This window comes from Leucoraja erinacea, chromosome 16, assembly GCF_028641065.1.
Source record: "Leucoraja erinacea ecotype New England chromosome 16, Leri_hhj_1, whole genome shotgun sequence".
In the NCBI taxonomy this organism is placed as follows: domain Eukaryota; kingdom Metazoa; phylum Chordata; class Chondrichthyes; order Rajiformes; family Rajidae; genus Leucoraja; species Leucoraja erinaceus.
Window position 1 is genome coordinate 357,136 of NC_073392.1, and position 19,311 is coordinate 376,446.

General features: G+C 46.6%; 1 protein-coding gene across 6 annotated transcripts in view; it reads right to left on the minus strand.

Annotated features, from left to right (window-relative positions):
- The window catches only part of fgd (faciogenital dysplasia), a 121,636-nt gene that overhangs the window by 44,926 nt on the left and 57,399 nt on the right, over nt 1-19,311 (minus strand). For 2 of the 6 annotated variants that reach the window (XM_055647493.1, XM_055647494.1), the window contains exons 2-4: nt 11,176-11,331; nt 6,220-6,409; nt 5,135-5,726 (exon numbers count right to left, since the gene is read on the minus strand). In XM_055647493.1, the coding sequence (XP_055503468.1) occupies nt 5,135-5,726; nt 6,220-6,409; nt 11,176-11,331 (938 nt within the window). Of the gene's footprint in view, nt 1-5,134; nt 5,727-6,219; nt 6,410-6,493; nt 6,660-11,175; nt 11,332-16,584; nt 16,714-18,261; nt 18,281-18,569; nt 18,738-19,311 lie in introns of those variants that run through there. The other 4 variants (XM_055647492.1, XM_055647496.1, XM_055647495.1 and 1 more) reach the window with 4 other exon arrangements.

A 19,311-nucleotide genomic window follows, 5' to 3' on the forward strand; every position in this document is an offset into this window, starting at 1 on the left:
TCTCGGCCTCCCCTGAACACCTTCACTACACAGATGGGCTCAGGGCATCTCCCGCTCCACTGTGGCCACAGATAAACCACGGATGTGGACCCTCTCATTCAGCCCCTGCCTCGTGCGTAGCTCCCAGTTCTGCATCAGCATCGACCCAGCAGGTGTAGGTTGCCAGGTGGAGGTGAAGACAAGGACCAGACACTCCCAACTCCACAGCCCCAGGACCAGCCATTTGGGACCAGACACTCCAACTCCACAGCCCCAGGACCAGACACTCCCAACCCCACAGCCCCAGGACCAGACACTCCCAACTCCACAGCCCCAGGACCAGACACTCCCACCCCCACAGCCCCAGGACCAGACACACCCAGCCCCACAGCCCCAGGACCAGACACTCCCAACCCCACAGCCCCAGGACCAGACACTCCCAACTCCACAGCCCCTTGGGACCAGACACTCCCAACCCCACAGCCCGAGGACCAGACACTCCCAACTCCACAGCCCCAGGACCAGACACTCCCAACTCCACAGCCCCAGGACCAGACACTCCCAACTCCACAGCCCCAGGACCAGACACTCCCAACCCCACAGCCATTTGGGACCAGACACTCCCAACCCCACAGCCCCAGGACCAGACACTCCCAACCCCACAACCCTTTGGGACATCCCCTGCAGAACTGATGTCTACTCTAGCTGCCATCTTTATAATCAACGCTGGGCCTGCCGGTTTAAACATGTTCCCCTGATTCTTGTCAGCTTCCTGGATAGTGCCAGCCCAACGTTCCAACTTCCAAAGGACTGTGTGGAAAATCTGAGTCACACAGCAGTGATAAAAGGCCCTTCGGCCCAACGCTACCATGACAACCAAAATACCCCATCTAAGCTTGTTTGTATTTGGCCCATATCCCTCTAAACCTTTCCTATCCAAGTACTTGTCCAAGTGTCTTTAAATATTATTATAGTCCCTGCCTCCACTACCTCCTCCGATAGCTCGCTCCATACACCCACCGCCCTGTGTGAAAAGGTTTCCCCTCTACTCCACCTTCAATCTCCCTCCTAACCCCATTTTCCTGCCTTCTCTACATAACCCCTGACACCCTCCTTTATCATCCCATCTACTAGTGGCACCAACTAATCATTCAAAATGATGATGCTGTCACAAACCACACGTTAAACTTCCTATTGCTGCTGCTTTCACCCACCAGAAGATAAATAGGTCACCTCCACTTTTATCAAAATGCTATCGTGACAAAAACAGAACAGGGATTCGTATAATTTATTAACAAAATATGACAATTTTCTTTATATTTTTGTCTTTAGCCATAACATGGAAACAGGTGTCCTTGTGATACCTGGGCAGGAATCCAATTAGATTCTTGCAGGTAACCCTTCAGCCTTGACGACAGAGACTTGGTGTCTGGCTCCTGGAGCGAGACTGGTGTTTAGTCTGAAGAAGGGTTTCGACCCGAATCGTCACCTATTCCCTTGCTCTATAGCCTCACCCGCTGAGTTTCTCTAGCATTTTTGCCACAATGTCAACTCTGCTTCTCCTTGCCATTTACCTTGGATTCATCTAACTCTGCTTTAAAATATTCAAAGACGGCTTCCGCATCTCTGAGGAAGAGTGTCAAAGATTCATGACACGGAGAGGGAAATAATCAACTGATCTCTACATTAGCTGGATGACCCTTGACGTAAACAGTCACCTCCTGGTAGATGGAACATGTTCATCAGCCGGTCCCTCTCCATCCACAAGTCCAACCTCCGCAGTTTTGGGGACAGAGCCTTCTCCAGGGCAGCTCCCAGGCTCTGGAACTCCCTCCCCCAACTGATCCGCAATTCCGTGTCCCTCACCATCTTCCAGTCCCGCCTCAAGACCCATCTCTTCACCTCTGCCTATCCTTAGCCCCACGTCCCCCTCCCTTTTCATCTGTGCATTAATTGCCTCATATTGTGTTTTGAATTGTATTCTGTATTTACTTTGTGTACTAGTCATGTCTCTACTATTTATTTCATTCCCCTTGCATGTTTTTCCTCTACCTGCTAAATATTTGTAAGGTGTCCTTGAGACTCTTGAAAGGCGCCCATAAATAAAATGTATTATTATTATTATCACATCTACCCGAGAATGCGCTGTGTTTCAGTCCAGCCCCCTCTCATCTTCCTACCTCCAGTCCAGCCCCCTCTCATCTTCCTACCTCCAGTCCAGCCCCCTCTCATCTTCCCCTCCAGTCCAGCCCCCTCTCATCTTCCTACCTCCAGTCCAGCCCCCTCTCATCTTCCTACCTCCAGTCCAGCCCCCTCTCATCATCCTACCTCCAGAGATACACATCCTTCAATCTTTACATTCCAGATATTAGAAGCAAAATACTGCAGATGCTGGAAACCAAAAACAAAACATAAATGCTGGACATCCTCAGCAGGGTCAGAGATACAGATCCCGGGTCAACATTAGGGTCAAGGTCATACTGTCTACTGTTAGGGCCAGACAGCACCACTAGGCTCAGAGACAAGTTACAAAGGCTGGACTATTGCTGGACAACGGACAAATCTGAAGAAGGGTCTTGACCCGAAACGTCACCCATTCCTTCTCTCCAGAGATGCTGCCTGTCCCGCTGAGTTACTCCAGCATTTTGTACCTACAGGTGCACAACCTTTTATCCGGTGTTCCAGAAACCGAAAAGCTCCAAAAACCGGCCATTTTTTCCAGATGTCGTCTGCGCACCAAAGCTCGCGTTTGGCGCCAAACTTGACCCAAAACGACCCACAGTCAACCCAGGTCTGTACTACTGTAACGGCTGCCTCCTCCCTGGAGACCGGGAGACGCTTAAACATCTGTAAATCATTGCTTAAATGTTAGTCAGTTAGTTTGGAGGGCTTTTATGTGAAGGGGGGTGAAGGGGTAAACTTTAATTCTTAGTCCCCTACCTGGTCGGAGAGGCGGGGAGCGGTCAGTGCCTTACCGGTTCGCCGTGCAGTAAGCTCTGCAGCGCTGTGGCCGGTGGGGCTGTGGGCGGCGCTGGTTGTAGCTCCGACCCCGGCAACTCTACCCCTGGCTGCGAGGCGCTCCAAATCCAGCGCGGCCCGCGGCCTGACGCCCCAGCTCCGCAAATGTCGGGAGTCGGCAGCGTCGCAGCGCAATGCCTTACCGGGTCGCCGTGCGGCAAGCTCCGGAGCGCTGTGGCCGCCGACACACAACATCGCGGAGCGTCGCTGGATTTGGAGCCGCGCAGCCAGGGGTAGAGTTGCCGGGGTTGGAGCTCCAACCGGCGCCGCCCGCGGCCGGACGGAGCCCCCAGCTCCGCGGCTCCAAATCCAGCGACGCTCCGCGAATGTTGGAAGAAGGCGGCCACAGCGCTCCGGAGCTTGCCGCACGGCGACCCGGTAAGGCATTGCCCGCTCCCCGCTGGTATCCCAGCGCTGCGACGCCGCCGACTCCCGACATTCCCGGAGCTGGGACGTCCGGCCGCGGGCCGCGCTGGATTTGGAGCGCCTGGCGCCTCGCAGCCAGGGGTAGAGTTGCCGGGGTCGGAGCTCCAACCGGCGCCGCCCGCGGCCGGACGGAGCCCCCAGCTCCGCGAGGTTGGGAGTCGCCGACCAGGTAGGTAGGGGACTAAGAATTAAAGTTTCCCCCTTCACCCCGACTCCACCACCACCACATAAAATCCCTCCAAACTAACTAACTAACATTTATGCAATGATTCTCCCGGTCACCCGGGAGGAGGCAGCAGCTCCAGACTTTTCAAGCCGCCCGCGCTACCTACCTAATCTACGCTAAAAATCTTCCATTCTGAAATCCGAAAATGTCCGAAATCCGACAAGTGTCTGGTCCCAAGGCTTTCGGATAAAAGGTTGTGCACCTGTACCTACAAATCTGTCTATGGATACAACGTTTAAAGTGGTGCATTTATGAATTGAGGAGTGTTGTGAGAAAAAGAGGATTGATTGATTGGCAATGAGTCCTGCACGGTGGCGCAGTGGTAGAGTTGATGCCCAACAGCTCTTTCAGCATCAGAGACCCGGGTTCAATCCCGACTACGGGTGCTGTCTGTACGGAGTTTGTACGTTCTCCCAGTGACCTGCGTGGGTTTTTTCCAAGATCTTCGGTTTCCTCCCACACTCCAAAGACGTACAGGTTTGTAGGTTAATTGGCTTGGTATAATGTATAAATTGTCCCTAGTGTGTGTAGAATAGTGTTAATATGCGGGGATTGCTGGCCGGCACGGACTCGGTGGGCCAAAGGATCTGTTTCCGCGCTGTATTTCTAAACTAAACTAAAGTTCATAAGTAATAGTAGCAGAATTAGGCCATTCGGCCCATCAAGTCTACTCCACAATTCAATCATGGCTGATCTATCTCTCCCTCCTAATCCCATTCTCCTGCCTTCACCCCATAACCCCTGACACCCACAATAATCAAGAATCTATCCATCTCTGCCTGAAATATATCCACTGACTTGTGGCCTCCACCACCGTTTGTGGCAAAGAATTCCAGATTCACAATTGTTTATAAATATGGAACACAGCACAGTAACAGGCCATTTGGCCCACAATATCCATGCCCAAAATGATGCCAAGATGAACTGCTCTCCTCTGTCTACACATGACCCAAACCTCTTCATTCCTGCATGTCCGTGCATGCGGCTGCATAAAAGCTTCTGAAACACCACTATTGTATCTGCCTCCACCACCACCCCTGGCAGCGCGTTCCAGGCACCCACCACCCTCTGTAAAAAAACAACTTGCCCCGCACATCTCCTTTAAACTTTGCCATCTTACTTTAGACCCACAGGTTCTGAATGTCTACCCTATATCGACATCTCATCATTTTATACACTTCTGTCAAGTCTCCACTCAACCTCTCTTGTTCCAGAGGTTTGTCCAACTCTCCTTGAAGCTCAAGCCCCATAATCCAGGCAAAATCCTGGTAAACCTTCTCTGCAGCATTTCCAAAGCCTCAGCATCTTTTCTGTAATGGGGCACAATACAGCAATGCCACATATTATGCTGCAATAACATTGTTTCCTTGTCAGTACTTTAGAAAGTTAACTATTCTGGACATGACTTGGTAGACTGCAGACAGGATATGACCAGCACTCAGTGCAAGATATTGGCCAGACCAGCTGGGCTCTGTGCCATCCTACCTTGGCTGTTTCCTCAGTCTTTGACACTTCTGCTGGTTCATTTTCTTCACTGCTACCATCATCCATGTCACTGTCATCATCTTCCTGGGCACAGTCTATTTTCTGTTGCATTTCAGAAGCTTCAGCAGGTTTTACCTCCATCTCGTTCTCGGTCTCGGTCTCCACCGAGCCGGCATTTCTTTTCTCTTCCATTGTTTCTTCGTTGGGGAAAACCTCATTGTCCCCGTTACAGGAGGGGCTGTCGATCCCACTGTCCCTATTCGGTATTTTCCCATTCCCGTTCTGTTCCAGCGTGGATTCTCCAATCTCTACTGGGGCTCTTGCCTCTTGAGTCCTCAGTCCTGTGCAATTGTCATCACTGACATCCCCTTGTGCCAACTCCTGCATTGCAGCCACTTCCTGGTTGGTCCGATCCACCAAGTCCATGCTATCCTCAGTTCCATTGTTGTCCAGTTTGTCCGTGGTGATGTCCACTTGTGTTACAGACTCCAGCCCACTCCCCGATGCCACACACTCACAAGGGTCCTGTAACTCCTCCATCTTCAGTGATAAAACCAGCTGTGTCCTTTTACTGGTCTCTGGGCTGAGTTGCCTACAATCACATATCAACATTTCAGATGATTTGAACCAATTCAAATAAACATTATGCAAAGACAAATTAGTGAACTCAGGGAAATATTTGCAAACAAACTCCTGATATTATACTGAGAATAAGTGGCACCACTCAACAAACCACCGCCCACCCCACTAGACATTTCACTGCAGTAATCAGTAAAACTACATCCAATGAATCAGGACATTATTGTAAGAGTTGCCGGCTTCAATCAGACATGCAATACACTTGTAAACATTGAGATTGTAAATCTTCAGACAATCTTTTAGACAGCAGAGTTGAATTGGATGACCGGATGTGAATGAACTGAAACAGTCAAGTGGTGGCGAGATGCCCCGTGTCCTGTAACATCACCACACACACAAAGCAAGGGGGAAGAATGTATTTCATCCCATTTATCTAAGCAAATTTATGTATCGTTCATGCCCAGTCGAGCATGACTTTCAAACAAACAGGAAACAAAAGGGCTCACCTGGCACTTTCAAACTGTTCAATGAGTGAGGAGACCCGGGGCAGGTTAGCTCCGTCCGTGCTCACAGACTTGGCCAGTGAACTCTTGCTTTTCTTTGGATCAGCTGGTAAAGGTCTCGACGGGGCTGGAGGAATCCGCTGAAGGACTTCTTCTTGGCGCAGGGTTTGAAGGTGGACAGGCTTAGGAGGTACTGGTATAAAAATACACACAACCAATTTATGTCAGCCCAGCTATAGTCTTCTCATTGAGACCAACGACTTACATTGCGACTTACCCCAGACGTGTCTGCTTTATGTTGTACGTTTAGATAACATTCTCCAAGAGCAACCTACAGGTTTTTAACTGCATGGCGGATCAGGCACTGTGTTGCTGTACACCATTTTAATCTCTCACTTTCAGACATGTTGTCGTCCATGGAGGTCTGAGGCTGCGTTTTGCTTCCTTGTTACTAGAACAGGAAGCACCGCTAACGATAATAAAAGCTGTGGTTTTGTAACTGTAAGTAATGGGTCTGTGTGTGTGCTTGAGGTCAGAGGCAACTCACTTAACTTTAGTGGGTACATTCATGGCAGGGGAAGATAGTTTGGTGTTTTATTTTGCATTTATTAATGACCACCTAGTTAGTGGGCGTTTTGTGTTTTTGCTGTAAAACTAGTTGTGTTCTCGACTGGAACTTTGTGGCTTCATTCTCCTCCTCTACTTCCTTCCTCATTCTGCAACTTACACATCTTCTCATACAAAATTCATGACAAATTGAAAAGATATAACCAACACCGGTAGTAAAAGGCTGGTCAATCTTAAATATTAAAATATGTAAACGTACCCTTTAACAAGTTTTTGAAGTTCGGCGTGTGCTCTTCATATCAGTCCACAGTTTTATATGAACAGTGAAACATTAGAAAGGCCTTGCAATAGACAATAGGTGCAGGAGTAGGCCATTCAGCCCTTCGGGCCAGCACCGCCATTCAATGTGATCATGGCTGATCATCCACAATCAGTACCTCGTTCCTGCTTTCTCCCCATAGCCCCCAACTCCGCTATCTTTAAGAGCCCTATCTAGCTCTCTCTTGAAAGCATCCAGAGAACCTGCCTCCACAGCCCTCTGAGGCAGAGAATTCTACAGACTCACCACTCTCTGTGAGAAAAAGTGTTTCCTCGTCTCCGTTCTAAATGGCTTACTCCTCATTCTTAAACAGCGGCCCCTGGTTCTGGACTCCCCCAACATTGGGAACATGTTTCCTGCCTCTAGCGTGTCCAAACCCTGAACAATCTTATATGTTTTAATGAGATCCCCTCTCATCCTTCTAAACTCCAGAGTATACAAGCCCAGCCGCTCCATTCTCTCAGCATATGACACTCCCGCCATCCCGGGAATTAACCTTGTAAACCTACGCTGCACTCCCTCAATAGCAAGAATGTCCTTCCTCAAATTAGGGGACCAAAACTGCACACAATATCCAGGTGTGGTCTCACTAGGGCTCTGTACAACTGCAGAAGGACCTCTTTGCTCCTATACTCGACTCCTCTTGTTATAAAGGCCAACATGCCATTCGCTTTCTTCACTGCCTGCTGTACCTGCATGCTTACTTTCATAGACTGATGAACAAGGACCCCCAGATCCCGTTGTACTTCCCATTTTCCCAACTTGACGCCATTTAGATAGTAATCTGCCTTCCTGTTTTTGCTACCAAAGTGGATAACCTCACATTTATCCGCATTAAACTTCATCTGCCTTGCATCTGCCCACTCCCCCAACCTGTCCAAGTCATCCTGCATTCTCATAGCATCCTCCTCACAGCCACCCAGCTTCGTGTCATCTGCAAATTTGCTAATGTTACTTTGAATCCCTTCATCCAAATCATTGATGTATATTGTAAATAGCTGCGGTCCCAGCACCGAGCCTTGCCGTACCCCACTAGTCACTGCGGTACCCCACTAGTCACTGCCTGCCATTCTGAAAGGGACCCGTTAATCCCTACTCTTTGTTTGCAGTCTGCCAACCACTGCTCTATCCATGTCAGCACTCTACCCCCAATACCATGTGCCCTAATTTTGCCCACTAATCTCCTATGTGGGACCTTATCAAAGGCTTTCTGAAAGTCCAGGTACACTACATCCACTGGCTCACCCTTGTCCATTTTCCCAGTTAAATCCATGCTGACTCGGACCGATCCTGTCACTGCTATCCAAATGTGCCGCTATTTCATCTTTTATAATTGACTCCAGCATCTTCCCCACCACCGATGTCAGGCTAACTGGTCTATAATTCCCAGTTTTCTCTCTCCCGCCTTTCTTAAAAAGTGGGATAACATTAGCTACCCTCCAATCCACAGGAACTGATCCTGAGTCTATAGAACATTGGAAAATGATCACCAATGCATCCACGATTTCTAGAGCCACTTCCTTAAGTACCCTGGGATGCAGACCATCAGGCCCTGGGGATTTATCAGCCTTCAGTCCCATCAGTCTATCCAACACCATTTGCTGCCTAATGTGGATTTCCTTCTGTTCCTCCGTCACCCCAGATCCTCTGGCCACTACTATATCAGGACGATGGAGTATTCTGGTACACACTTTACAGCCTGTTTGAATAAACAGGCTTTACAGCCTGTAATATAAACAATGTGGAGGAAAGAACTGCAGGTGCTGGTTTATACTGAAAATAAACACAAAGTGCTGGAGTATCTCAGCAGGTCAGGCAGCATCTCTGGAGAAAAGGAATAGGTGACGTTACAAGTCAGAATGAAGAAGGTTTTCCAACCTGAACCGTCACCCATTCCTTCTCTCCAGAGATGCTGTCCATCCTGCTGAGTTACTCCTGCACTTTGTGTCTATTTTCATTATCAACCTGCATCTGCAGTTCCTTCCTACACATTTAGATTTGACATCAGATGAAAGACTGCAGTGGTTGGAGGAGGCAGCTCAACACAATGGCAATGAGGATGTCACTCCCTGCCCTGCGCTGCCCATGGACCCACATCTCATCAATTAATGTACAATCAAACAGTCACTACTTTAGCCTGAAACAGAAACGTGATTATCAGGTAACTGAACCCTCCTCTCTCTCAGCAACCAGAGAGTGGTCCTGACTCCTTTCCCACTGTAATAGTGTGCCTCGTTGGTCCAGAGACACACGCTGGAGATATTCTATGGGATGTCCAGGTTCAGTGGTTGGACAGAGATGGAGCTCGGTAGGTCTTCAACTCTTGAAGGAGATGGAAATGGAGTTTGATTGGGATCTAAGATTTAGATCCTCTTAAATGCCACAATAAACCACACAACCAAGCAGTGTTTTCCAGTTCCTCTCTGCCACATGGTCAAATAGAAACCCAGAAAAGTGGAACTGCAAAAAGTAACAAAGTTAGAGGTGAGGCTGTAATTTCTCAGCTTGCAGCAAGTAGCAAGGTTATGTGACCAACACCTCAATCAATACGTCTACACCCAGGAAGTTGCTTCAACCCCAGTCACATGCAGGAAGGAACTGCAGATACAGGTTGAAACCGAAGATAGACACAAAATGCTGGAGTAACTCAGCGGGACAGGCAGCATCTCTGGAGAGAAGGAATGAGTGACGAGGCCCTTCTTCAGTCACAAGTCTACAGTATCTTCAGTCTGAAGAAGGGTCTTGACCTGAAACATCACCCATTCCTTCTCTCCAGAGATGCTGCTGCCTGTCCTGCTGAGTTACTCCAGCATTTTGTGTCTACCCTACTCATGATTTCCTCATGTGTTTGCAGGTGATCAAAGAGCAGCAGGTGGCAGTAACACTTCTACCTGTTGTCACAGGTATTAAAGACAAGGAGGAAACAGGGAAGGCATGTTGACAAAGTCAGTGGATATTTTTAAGGCAGAGATAGATTTGTGATTGGTATCTTGACTGATACCTACAAGAATGTAGGTAAAAAACACAGAAAATTATTATTTTATGCTTAATTATCTTTTTCTTTTTAGGCCCTTCCATAGGATCGTGGCTGATTTGAAATTATTTAAAGTGAGAGTTAGATTTAGCTCTTAGGGTTAAGGGAATCAAGGGATATGGGATAAACACAGGAACGGGGTACTGATTCTGGATGATCAGCCATGATCATATTGAATGGCGGTGCTGGCTCGAAGGGCCGAATGGCCTACTCATTCACCTATTTTTCTATGTTTCTAATGACACCATTAATGGTTGACAGTAGCTCAGCCGTCAACATAGAACAGCTTCTTCCCCACTGTTAATGGGACTGAAACAACCACCTCTCCCACCTCCGCGACCTACAGGAAGGTCCCTGAACTCTGCCTCATTCAGTTATTCTGTTGTACATTAAACATGTTTGCACTTGTTATAGTATTTATTGTAGTATTTACCATTACCGTATCAACATCGATAACTCGAGGCTGCTTTGTATGTGAGAATAAACCTGAACCTGAATAATGTAAAAGATCAAACATTGACAAAATGCTCAGAATTAACTGAAACACTTGTAAGAAAACTTTCAACCAACGAGAAATGCCAAATCCAACAGAAAATATAAACATCAAATTTCATATTCTATATTTTTTTATTTTACTTCTAAAATTATATAAATTTTAATTATTAATTTATCATTTTGGCACAGATATTGTGTGCAATTTCAATCAATAATAATGTTCTGATTTTTTGTATAATCTTGTGATAACTGATTAACAAAGTGTCTGTTTAGATCATCATTTTGTCTCATAATTTCATGTGATTGCAGGAGAATTTGGCCATTCGGCCCATCTATCTACTCCACCATTCAATCATGGCTGATCTATCTCTCCCTCCTAACCCCATTCCCCTGCCTTCTCCCCATAACCTCTGACAACTGTACTAATCAAGAATCTATCTCTAAAATATCCACTGACTTGGCCTCCACAGCCGTCAGTGGCAATGAGTTCCACAGATTCCCCACCCTCAGGTTTGTACCCCAACACTCTCAGGGAGTGACTTGCCTTGAGGTTTTGGGGCTGTGACCCTCGTGGCCGATGGCGATCTGTTGGCTAACGTTCTGGCCGTCTGCTGGAGGCATGGTTCAGAGCCGAGGGGGGGACGTTGGCCGGAACTGGGCAGAGAGTCGGCTCTGGTGAGTGGCGGAGGTCCACGGTAACCTACAGAGAGAGCGCAATGTTGTACGTTAACCGTCTACGCAGAATCAGTGCACATACAGTACAGTCTAGAGACCATTCGCCAATCATAGCTTCATGATGGAGTAGGCCATTCGGCCCTTCAATATGATCATGGTTGATTATCCAGAATCAGTACCCCATTCCTGCTTTCTCCCCATATCCCTTCATTCAGTTAGCCCTGAGAGCTATATCCAACTCTCTCTTGAAAACATCCAGTGATGTATTAAGTGATAGGAGCAGAATTAGGCCATTCGGCCCATCAAGGCTACTCTGCCATTCAATCATGGCTGATCTATCTCTCACCCATTCTCCTGCCTTCTCCACATAACCTCTGACACCTGTACTAATCAAGCCTCTCCCAGCCCTTTGGAAAAAAGCAACTTCCATTCATGTTCACCTCGTCCCCTGGTGTTTCCCAAATGCTTCCATATCCAGTGTTTATCCTTGTTTTTGATAAAGATATGACAGAATTCACTGCCACACCCAGTCAGGCAGAGGAGGAACAAAGCACTCTATAAAAAATGTAAAATAAAATGCAATGTGCTGGGGTAACTCAGCGGGTCAGGCAGCATCTCTGGAGAACATGGATAGGTGATGTTTCAGGTCGGACACTTCCTTATAGAAACTTACAACATTTCTTAAGGGGTTGGACAGGGGTTAGAGGCTAGATGCAGGAAGATTGTTCCCGATGTTGGGGAAGTCCAGGACAAGGGGTCACAGTTTAAGGATAAAGGGGAAATCCTTTAGGACCGAGATGAGAAAAACATTTTTCACACAGAGAGTGGTGAATCTCTGGAACTCTCTGCCACAGAAGGTAGTTGAGGCCAGGTTACACAAAAAAGCTGGAGAAACTCAGCGGGTGCAGCAGCATCTATGGAGCGAAGGAAATAGGCAACGTTTCGGGCCAAAACCCTTCTTCAGGTAGTTGAGGCCAGTTCATTGGCTATATTTAAGAGGGAGTTAGATGTGGCCCTTGTGGCTAAAGGGATCAGGGGGTATGGAGAGAAGGCAGGTACAGGATACTAAGTTGGATGATCAGCCATGATCATATTGAATGGCGGTGCAGGCTCGAAGGCCCGAATGGACTACTCCTGCACCTATTTTCTATGTTTCTATGACACTTCAGATTCTGCAGAAAGGTCTCGACCCAAAACATCACCTATCCATGTTCTCCAGAGAAGCTGCTTGACCTGCTGAGTTACTCCAGCACTTTGAGCCTTGTTTTGTACACCAGCATCTGCAGTTCCTTGTATCTTCATAAAAAGGTGGACTTGTTTATTTCTGTCAACCTGTCAACTATCCACATTTTAAATTAGATGAAATGTATTCTTTCCAAACCTTGAATGATGTAGAATACTTTACAGATTGCTCCTATATTTTCTTCATTTGGAAGTGGAATAATCTACTTCTCTCATCCGTCCAATTAATGAAGCCTTTTTTCCAACAAAACCAACACATTTTCCAAATTCTCCTCAACCCAGAGGAACAGCAGTCGCGACTCAACACATTGTCCAGCTGAGACACAGTTAAAACGTTGTAAACTCTGACTGCACTTGGCAATGACATCAGGGTCCCATTAAACGTCAAACCATCTGTGCCAGAGGTTCCTCTCACCTTCTCAAATTACTGCACAAGAAAATAAGTTGGTGTATCTGGAAAGAAATAACGGTAAACCCTCAGTGGGGCAGCCTGCATCTGCGGCAAGTGGACCAACATCTCACCATCAAATTCATTGTGTTTATTGCCACAAATCCCATGCAGGCCAAGTACTTACTGCACTCCTTGTAACCCAAGATTAATGCTGATCTGAAAAACCTTCAACATCTAGTTCAGAGAAAGTACCGTCACTGGACATAGAATTGATTGCAATTAACTGTCAATTGAAACATAGTGCAAATGTTTGCTGCATAACCTTACTATCAATTGTAGATTGGAAGCAGAATTGTCAGTCAGTAGACAGTAGTGAACTTGGGTTCACACAATCTAAATATATAAGCGGTCTATAGCTAATGAAGCTGCTGGCGAACAGACAGCACAATACAAGCTTGTCAGATGTTGAAAATAGCAAGCGCTGAGAACTAAAAATCATCTCAGAAACTGATCGAACCTTAGCTCAAAATATATATATACTTCATCAAACCACAGAAACATAGACTCACAGCAGTGAAAGCGGCCCTTTGGCCCAACTCATCCATGCTGGCCAAGATGCCCCATCTAAACCAGTCCCATTGCCTGCGTTTGCTCCATAACTCTCTAAACTTTTAACTTATTTATATGAACCTCAAACTGTCGGTTGCACGAGGGGCTTTGGTTATTTTTGCACAAATATTTATGCCTTTTAACATATTTTGTTTGTTTATTGATATCTATTGAGAATTGTATTTACAGACCTGCAAGTAAGAATGTCAGTGTTCGGTTTCAATGCATACGACAATTAAACACTCTTGACTGTCCATGTACCATCCGGGTGTCTCTTGAACTTTATAATAGTACTTATCTCAACTACATCCTCTGCAGCAACTTCCATTCACCCACCACCCTCGCAGTGAGAAAATTGCCCCTTTAAATCTTCCCCCTCTCACCTTAAATGTATGTCCTCCGGTTCTTAGTTCCCTTATCCTGGGTAAAAGACTGTGCATTCACCCTATCGATTCCACTCATGATTTTATACAACCTCTGTATGACCTCGTTATCCTCCTGCGCTCCAAGGAATAAACTTGTGGCCTGCCCAATCTCTCCCTGTAGCTTAGGCACGCGAGTCTTGGCAACAACTCCAAATCCTCCCTCCATCCTCACAGCTTAAATGCTTTTCAAAATGCAGTCAGTGTTTGATATGAAGTAGCACATTGGCACAAAGCCAACAATTGCTGTGCAGTGTGTAATTAATGATAATATCAACCAGAAGGCCTTTTAAAATGTGACTTTAACGCAGTGAACTAAAGAGGAATAACATAATTTATAGTTCCTGAAGGCAAGGCAATCTTAAAGCAGTTGAAACCATGCAGAATAATTCACAGGGAAAGTGTGAGTAGACTCTGGAAACAGCAGAGATGGAATGTACAGAACCACAGTCTACAAAACACCGCATGGACAGAACGTTTCACTCCAACATGTGGTTAAATAAATGTGAACACAAAGCTCTGAACAATGCAGCCTGCTCAGGTCAGAAATTAAATATATTATAATAAAATAACCCCACCCTATTTCTAACAAACTCCACAGCTGTCTGAACTGTATTTCTGGATATTTCTTCAGGAGTGCAAGACCAAGGAGTTTGGTCACCAGGCAGAGGACCAGGCGTTTGTTCACAAGAGCATCTTCTTCACTGAGTGAAGTGCTGCTGCTCCTTCATGGGATATGTTCAAGGCCAGGACATTACACAGCGAGGAAACCAAGAGATACAGCTAAGGACCATCTTTAAGTAGCAGAACCGGCATGGAAGATTAGAGTACTTCTCATCTCCTTACCAGAAATAGGTTTGCAATGCACAAGGCCCGACTGACTCCAAAACCGAGTGCTGACGTCATCGCATGCACACTTTCACTTTACTAGTCTGAAGACGGATCTCGTCACTTATCCATGTTCTCCACAGATGCTGCCTGACCCGCTGAGTTACTCCAGCATTACTCTGTGTCTGTCTTTCTCTTTAATTTCCAGATTCAGGGGTGGTGATTTTCAGCATCTAAGGGATCCCAACACAGTCAATCATGCCTTCTGTTGATCAAACCGAGCCAATGACACTGGCTCCCTTTCATGAATGATATTAAACACAGAATTCTTTCAGACGAGGGAGACTGGCAGATGTTCATGACTCAGACACAAACACGTCAGGTTCAGTTTGGGGTGTGTACTGCATTGTACACCTTGATAGCAAACCAGCTGGCTCCAAAACTCCAGGATTTACACCACCCACTACAGCTGGTGCAGAGGATACATGGGGCTGCAAGGCTGGTGGGACCCTGTGCTGGGACTCCATGCTGGGACCCCGTGACTCCGTGCTGGGACTCTGCCCTGGCCCGCACATCTACACAGCAATGGGAAACGCCTGCACTGTATCTTTGAATATTAAGCACTAGCTTTGCCACCCAATGCAGTGTTCATTCTGCTGCAGTCTTCAGCCCCACTGAGGTCTGTATCTCTTCAGTATTGACTCCACCTGTTCCAATGCCTCATCTTCCACCCAGACACCTGCCTGCCTCAGGTAATTACAATTCCATCGCGACTGTTCCTCTTACGCAGACAGCCCACTTCGTCATCCTCTCTGCACTATTTCCAGCTTGTCATATTTTTTTGCATCACATGACGTGCGTTTAGCATTCAGGGTGTGATCTAACCGGGCTGTGACTCAAGTCCACAACAGCAAGTGAAGATAGTGCCGCATTCTCCCCGTTAACTCCGGCTCCAGCATGATGTAACACCTCCCCACTTTCCCAACTACACCAACCTGACACTTGTACTCAGATCAGCTGACAGGTTGACTACTCCTGGACTCTGGTCTTTGTCCCAGGAGTTCCTGTCCCAGAGGCAGGTAGACCTTATCGTGCAGCACCAGGTTACCTGTTCCTCACCTCAGAATACTTGTCCCACCAAACCCGACCCCTTCCACGTTCCAGTGCTCCCTTAACTCTGCACCCAAATTCCAGGCCCCCTCTCTGATGGTGACCACCCAGCCTCCCTCCCCACCATCTCTGGCTGGTGTAAACCACCCCCTCCATCTCCCATCCACCCACCACCCGTAAGGATGGCCACAGGGCAGCTCCACTCCATCCCTTCATCACTAGAGTGTGTGGGATAACATGATTGGTCAGCATGGACTCGGTGGGCCGAAGGGCCTGTTTCCACGCTGTATCTCTAAACTAAACTAAAATGAAACTGCAAAGTACCATCTAGATTCAGCCTGTTGCAACCGTGATAAATATAGTGGGGGAGACAGGAAATGGCCTGTCACAGATGTGAGGAACATCAGCTCCAACAAGACATCAGCAAACCACGGGTAAATCTCAACGTGAACGTACTCCATCTGAATGTACACGATCGTACTCACCTGAATGTACACGATCGGCAAATTCATCTCAAGGCTTAAGGGAAAGTTGCTATTTCATTCGGATACATTTCACGAGTAATCACCAAAACATAATACAGAGAAAGCATCTTTCCGTTGACTGGTTAGCACGCAACAAAAGCTTTGCCCTGTACCTCGGTACACGTGACAATAAACTCAACTCATTCACTTACTCTGAGCTCAATAAAGAATCACTGAATCGAAGCTTGCCTCCCATTACAGCCAAACGTTCACTGTCTAATCAAGTCCATCTCCAGCCCCGAGTCTGTATTCCTGCTTCTCCCATCTCATAGTTTAAAATGTGAGAGGAAACTCAAAACACTGCCACGTCATTGGTGATGTTACCATGGTGTACAACCCAGGAATTATCATACCTGCTAAACACGAAATGCAGAGTGTGGAGCAGCTCACCTGACCTGACAGGTGACGGGCAGATGAGTAAAGTAACAGTAATGTAGCAATGTTACAAAATTTTGAGATTTAAAAAAATCAAGTCTGTAATTTATCCCATCAGATAAAGCATAAAAAGAAGTTTAATTTGACACCTAATTCACTTTCATATCTCAAGTATTTAAAAAGTTATGGCCATTTTCATACTCGGAAATTAGCATCTTGTTCCCTATTGATTTTCTATGGATATAACAAAAAAGCTGTGATCGCGTGCTGTCAAAAGCCCATAACCTTCTTAAAAATTAAGAGAACTGAATGAAATTTTCAGTTATCGTAGATTGAACCATTCTGAAACAAACATAAAATAATCTAACTTGGATGACCTGAAATTAAAGCGTATAATTAGTTAGTTACCCAAGTGTAGCAAATTTCAAACTTCAATTACTAGATCTAAACATCTATCCATTTCTTAATACATTATTAACATTTTTAAATAGCCTAAGTGTCCAAATAATATTCACCAATAATTCACGATAAAACATGATTTTTAAATCTCATTTACATCAATTTATAGGCCAAATGGAAGGAATTCAATTGCTGCAAATTAAAGTCCATTTTAAATAAGCTTTCTAGTGGGATCCTGTCAACTACAGGTATTTATTGCCTATGCTTTGAAATGTGATTCGCTGCCACCTTGAACAGAAGACCTACTTCATTTACTCCCACTATGCTGCTGGGTGGGGATTTCCCCATGAAGGACACAATGCATCTGTATTTCCATACAGTGAAACAGGAGGGTTTAAAATGACAAAATGGTACTTTGCAGTTATTATTCAGAAAATAGACACAAAAACTGTAGTAACTCAGGCAGCATCTCCAGTGAGAATAAATGGGTGATGTTTCAGGTCAAGACCCTTCTCCAGACTGGCCTCTTTTTAACTATTCAGGCTTTAAATGTCATAGCTAGCAGGCTGGAATTTCACCTCCTCTTGGTTGTTAACCCATTGTTCTAACCCACTAACTTCACCACTGTAGTTGGAAATATGCTTTTAAACCACTTGCCCTTGAAGTTTACATAGTGAACACAGTGTCAGTCAAGACAGGAAACAAATTTTGTACAAAATGTGAACTTTAATTGAAATGCTTGTATAAAAAAATATGTTCTCCATCCATCATTTATTTCGCACAGAAATTTAGGTTTAGAACGTTCACATTGCGCTGGATTTGTGCCCTCAAATGCCCAGAAAAATACTGTGGGATATAAAGAGCCCAACATAAGCTACTCGCTATAGAAAACTTTATATACAGGGTTCTTAAGAAGCCCCTTTTAATGTAAAAATAAGGTACATACCTTTAATTATTTGCTTTATAAAACCCTGGGGCTGCGAGAGGTCGCAGGTTTAGAGAGTGATTTTTAAACTACTATAACTATTATACAAGGCCATAAAAACTAATAATACCTTTTGCGACGGGGTCTTTCAGCGATTTTTCGTTAATGATCTACTAGGCTGAACATCTTCGATTGGAACAGCCTAGTAAAAATCGCGTTTTAAACCCGCCCCCTCTAAACAGCGCCAAAATCACACACACGGGCTGGGACAGATTCTCAACGACGATTCAGGTAGGTTTTGTAAATCAAGTCCATCTCCAGCCCCGAGTCTGTATTCCTGCTTCTCCCATCTCATAGTTTAAAATGTGAGAGGAAACTCAAAACACTGCCACGTCATTGGTGATGTTACCATGGTGTACAACCCAGGAATTATCATACCTGCTAAACACGAAATGCAGAGTGTGGAGCAGCTCACCTGACCTGACAGGTGACGGGCAGATGAGTAAAGCAACAGTAATGGGCACAGGACCAGGCAGATCATCGACACAACTAAATAACACCCAGGATAAAGATTCACTGAGAAACATGGCCGTCCGAAGGAGGGGGTGCGTTGGGTGCGGTTGCGGTTGCCCCCTCCCCTTCTTTTTCCAAAGTAAGAAAAAATCCCGCGGAAAAAAATAAATTTGGAGCGGAATCATCATCCCCCCCCCGTGTGGCTCGGGCCTACTGGATCATCCGCGCCTGCGCAGTTGGGGGAAGCTGGTGACGCAGTAGCGACGCTGTCTCTCCACGCGTGCGCAGTGGGCCTGGGCGGGATCTGATCGCCGTTTGCAGTCCACACATTGAGTGGTCGCCTCGATGCCTCGTGTCTGCTCTGGGTAAGTAGTTGTGTGGTGGTGGTGGTGTGGGGGGGGCAAACTACCCGCGGGGGGGCTGTGGTGTCTGCCCGCACGGTCCATCACCTCCATCTGTGGCGTTGGAGCCTTGCAGCTGGTGTCCAGGAGACCATTCTCCCATCGCCAGGCGGGAGCGGGAACGATCCCAGACGCCGCTCCGGCCGGGCCTTCACCCTCCCTCCCCCCACTGGGCCGGGCCCACGACACCAACCCCACCCCCCCTCCCCCCGCTGGGCCCACGCACCATTGATGCTGCTGCACCCGCTGACTTTCTCCAGCATTTT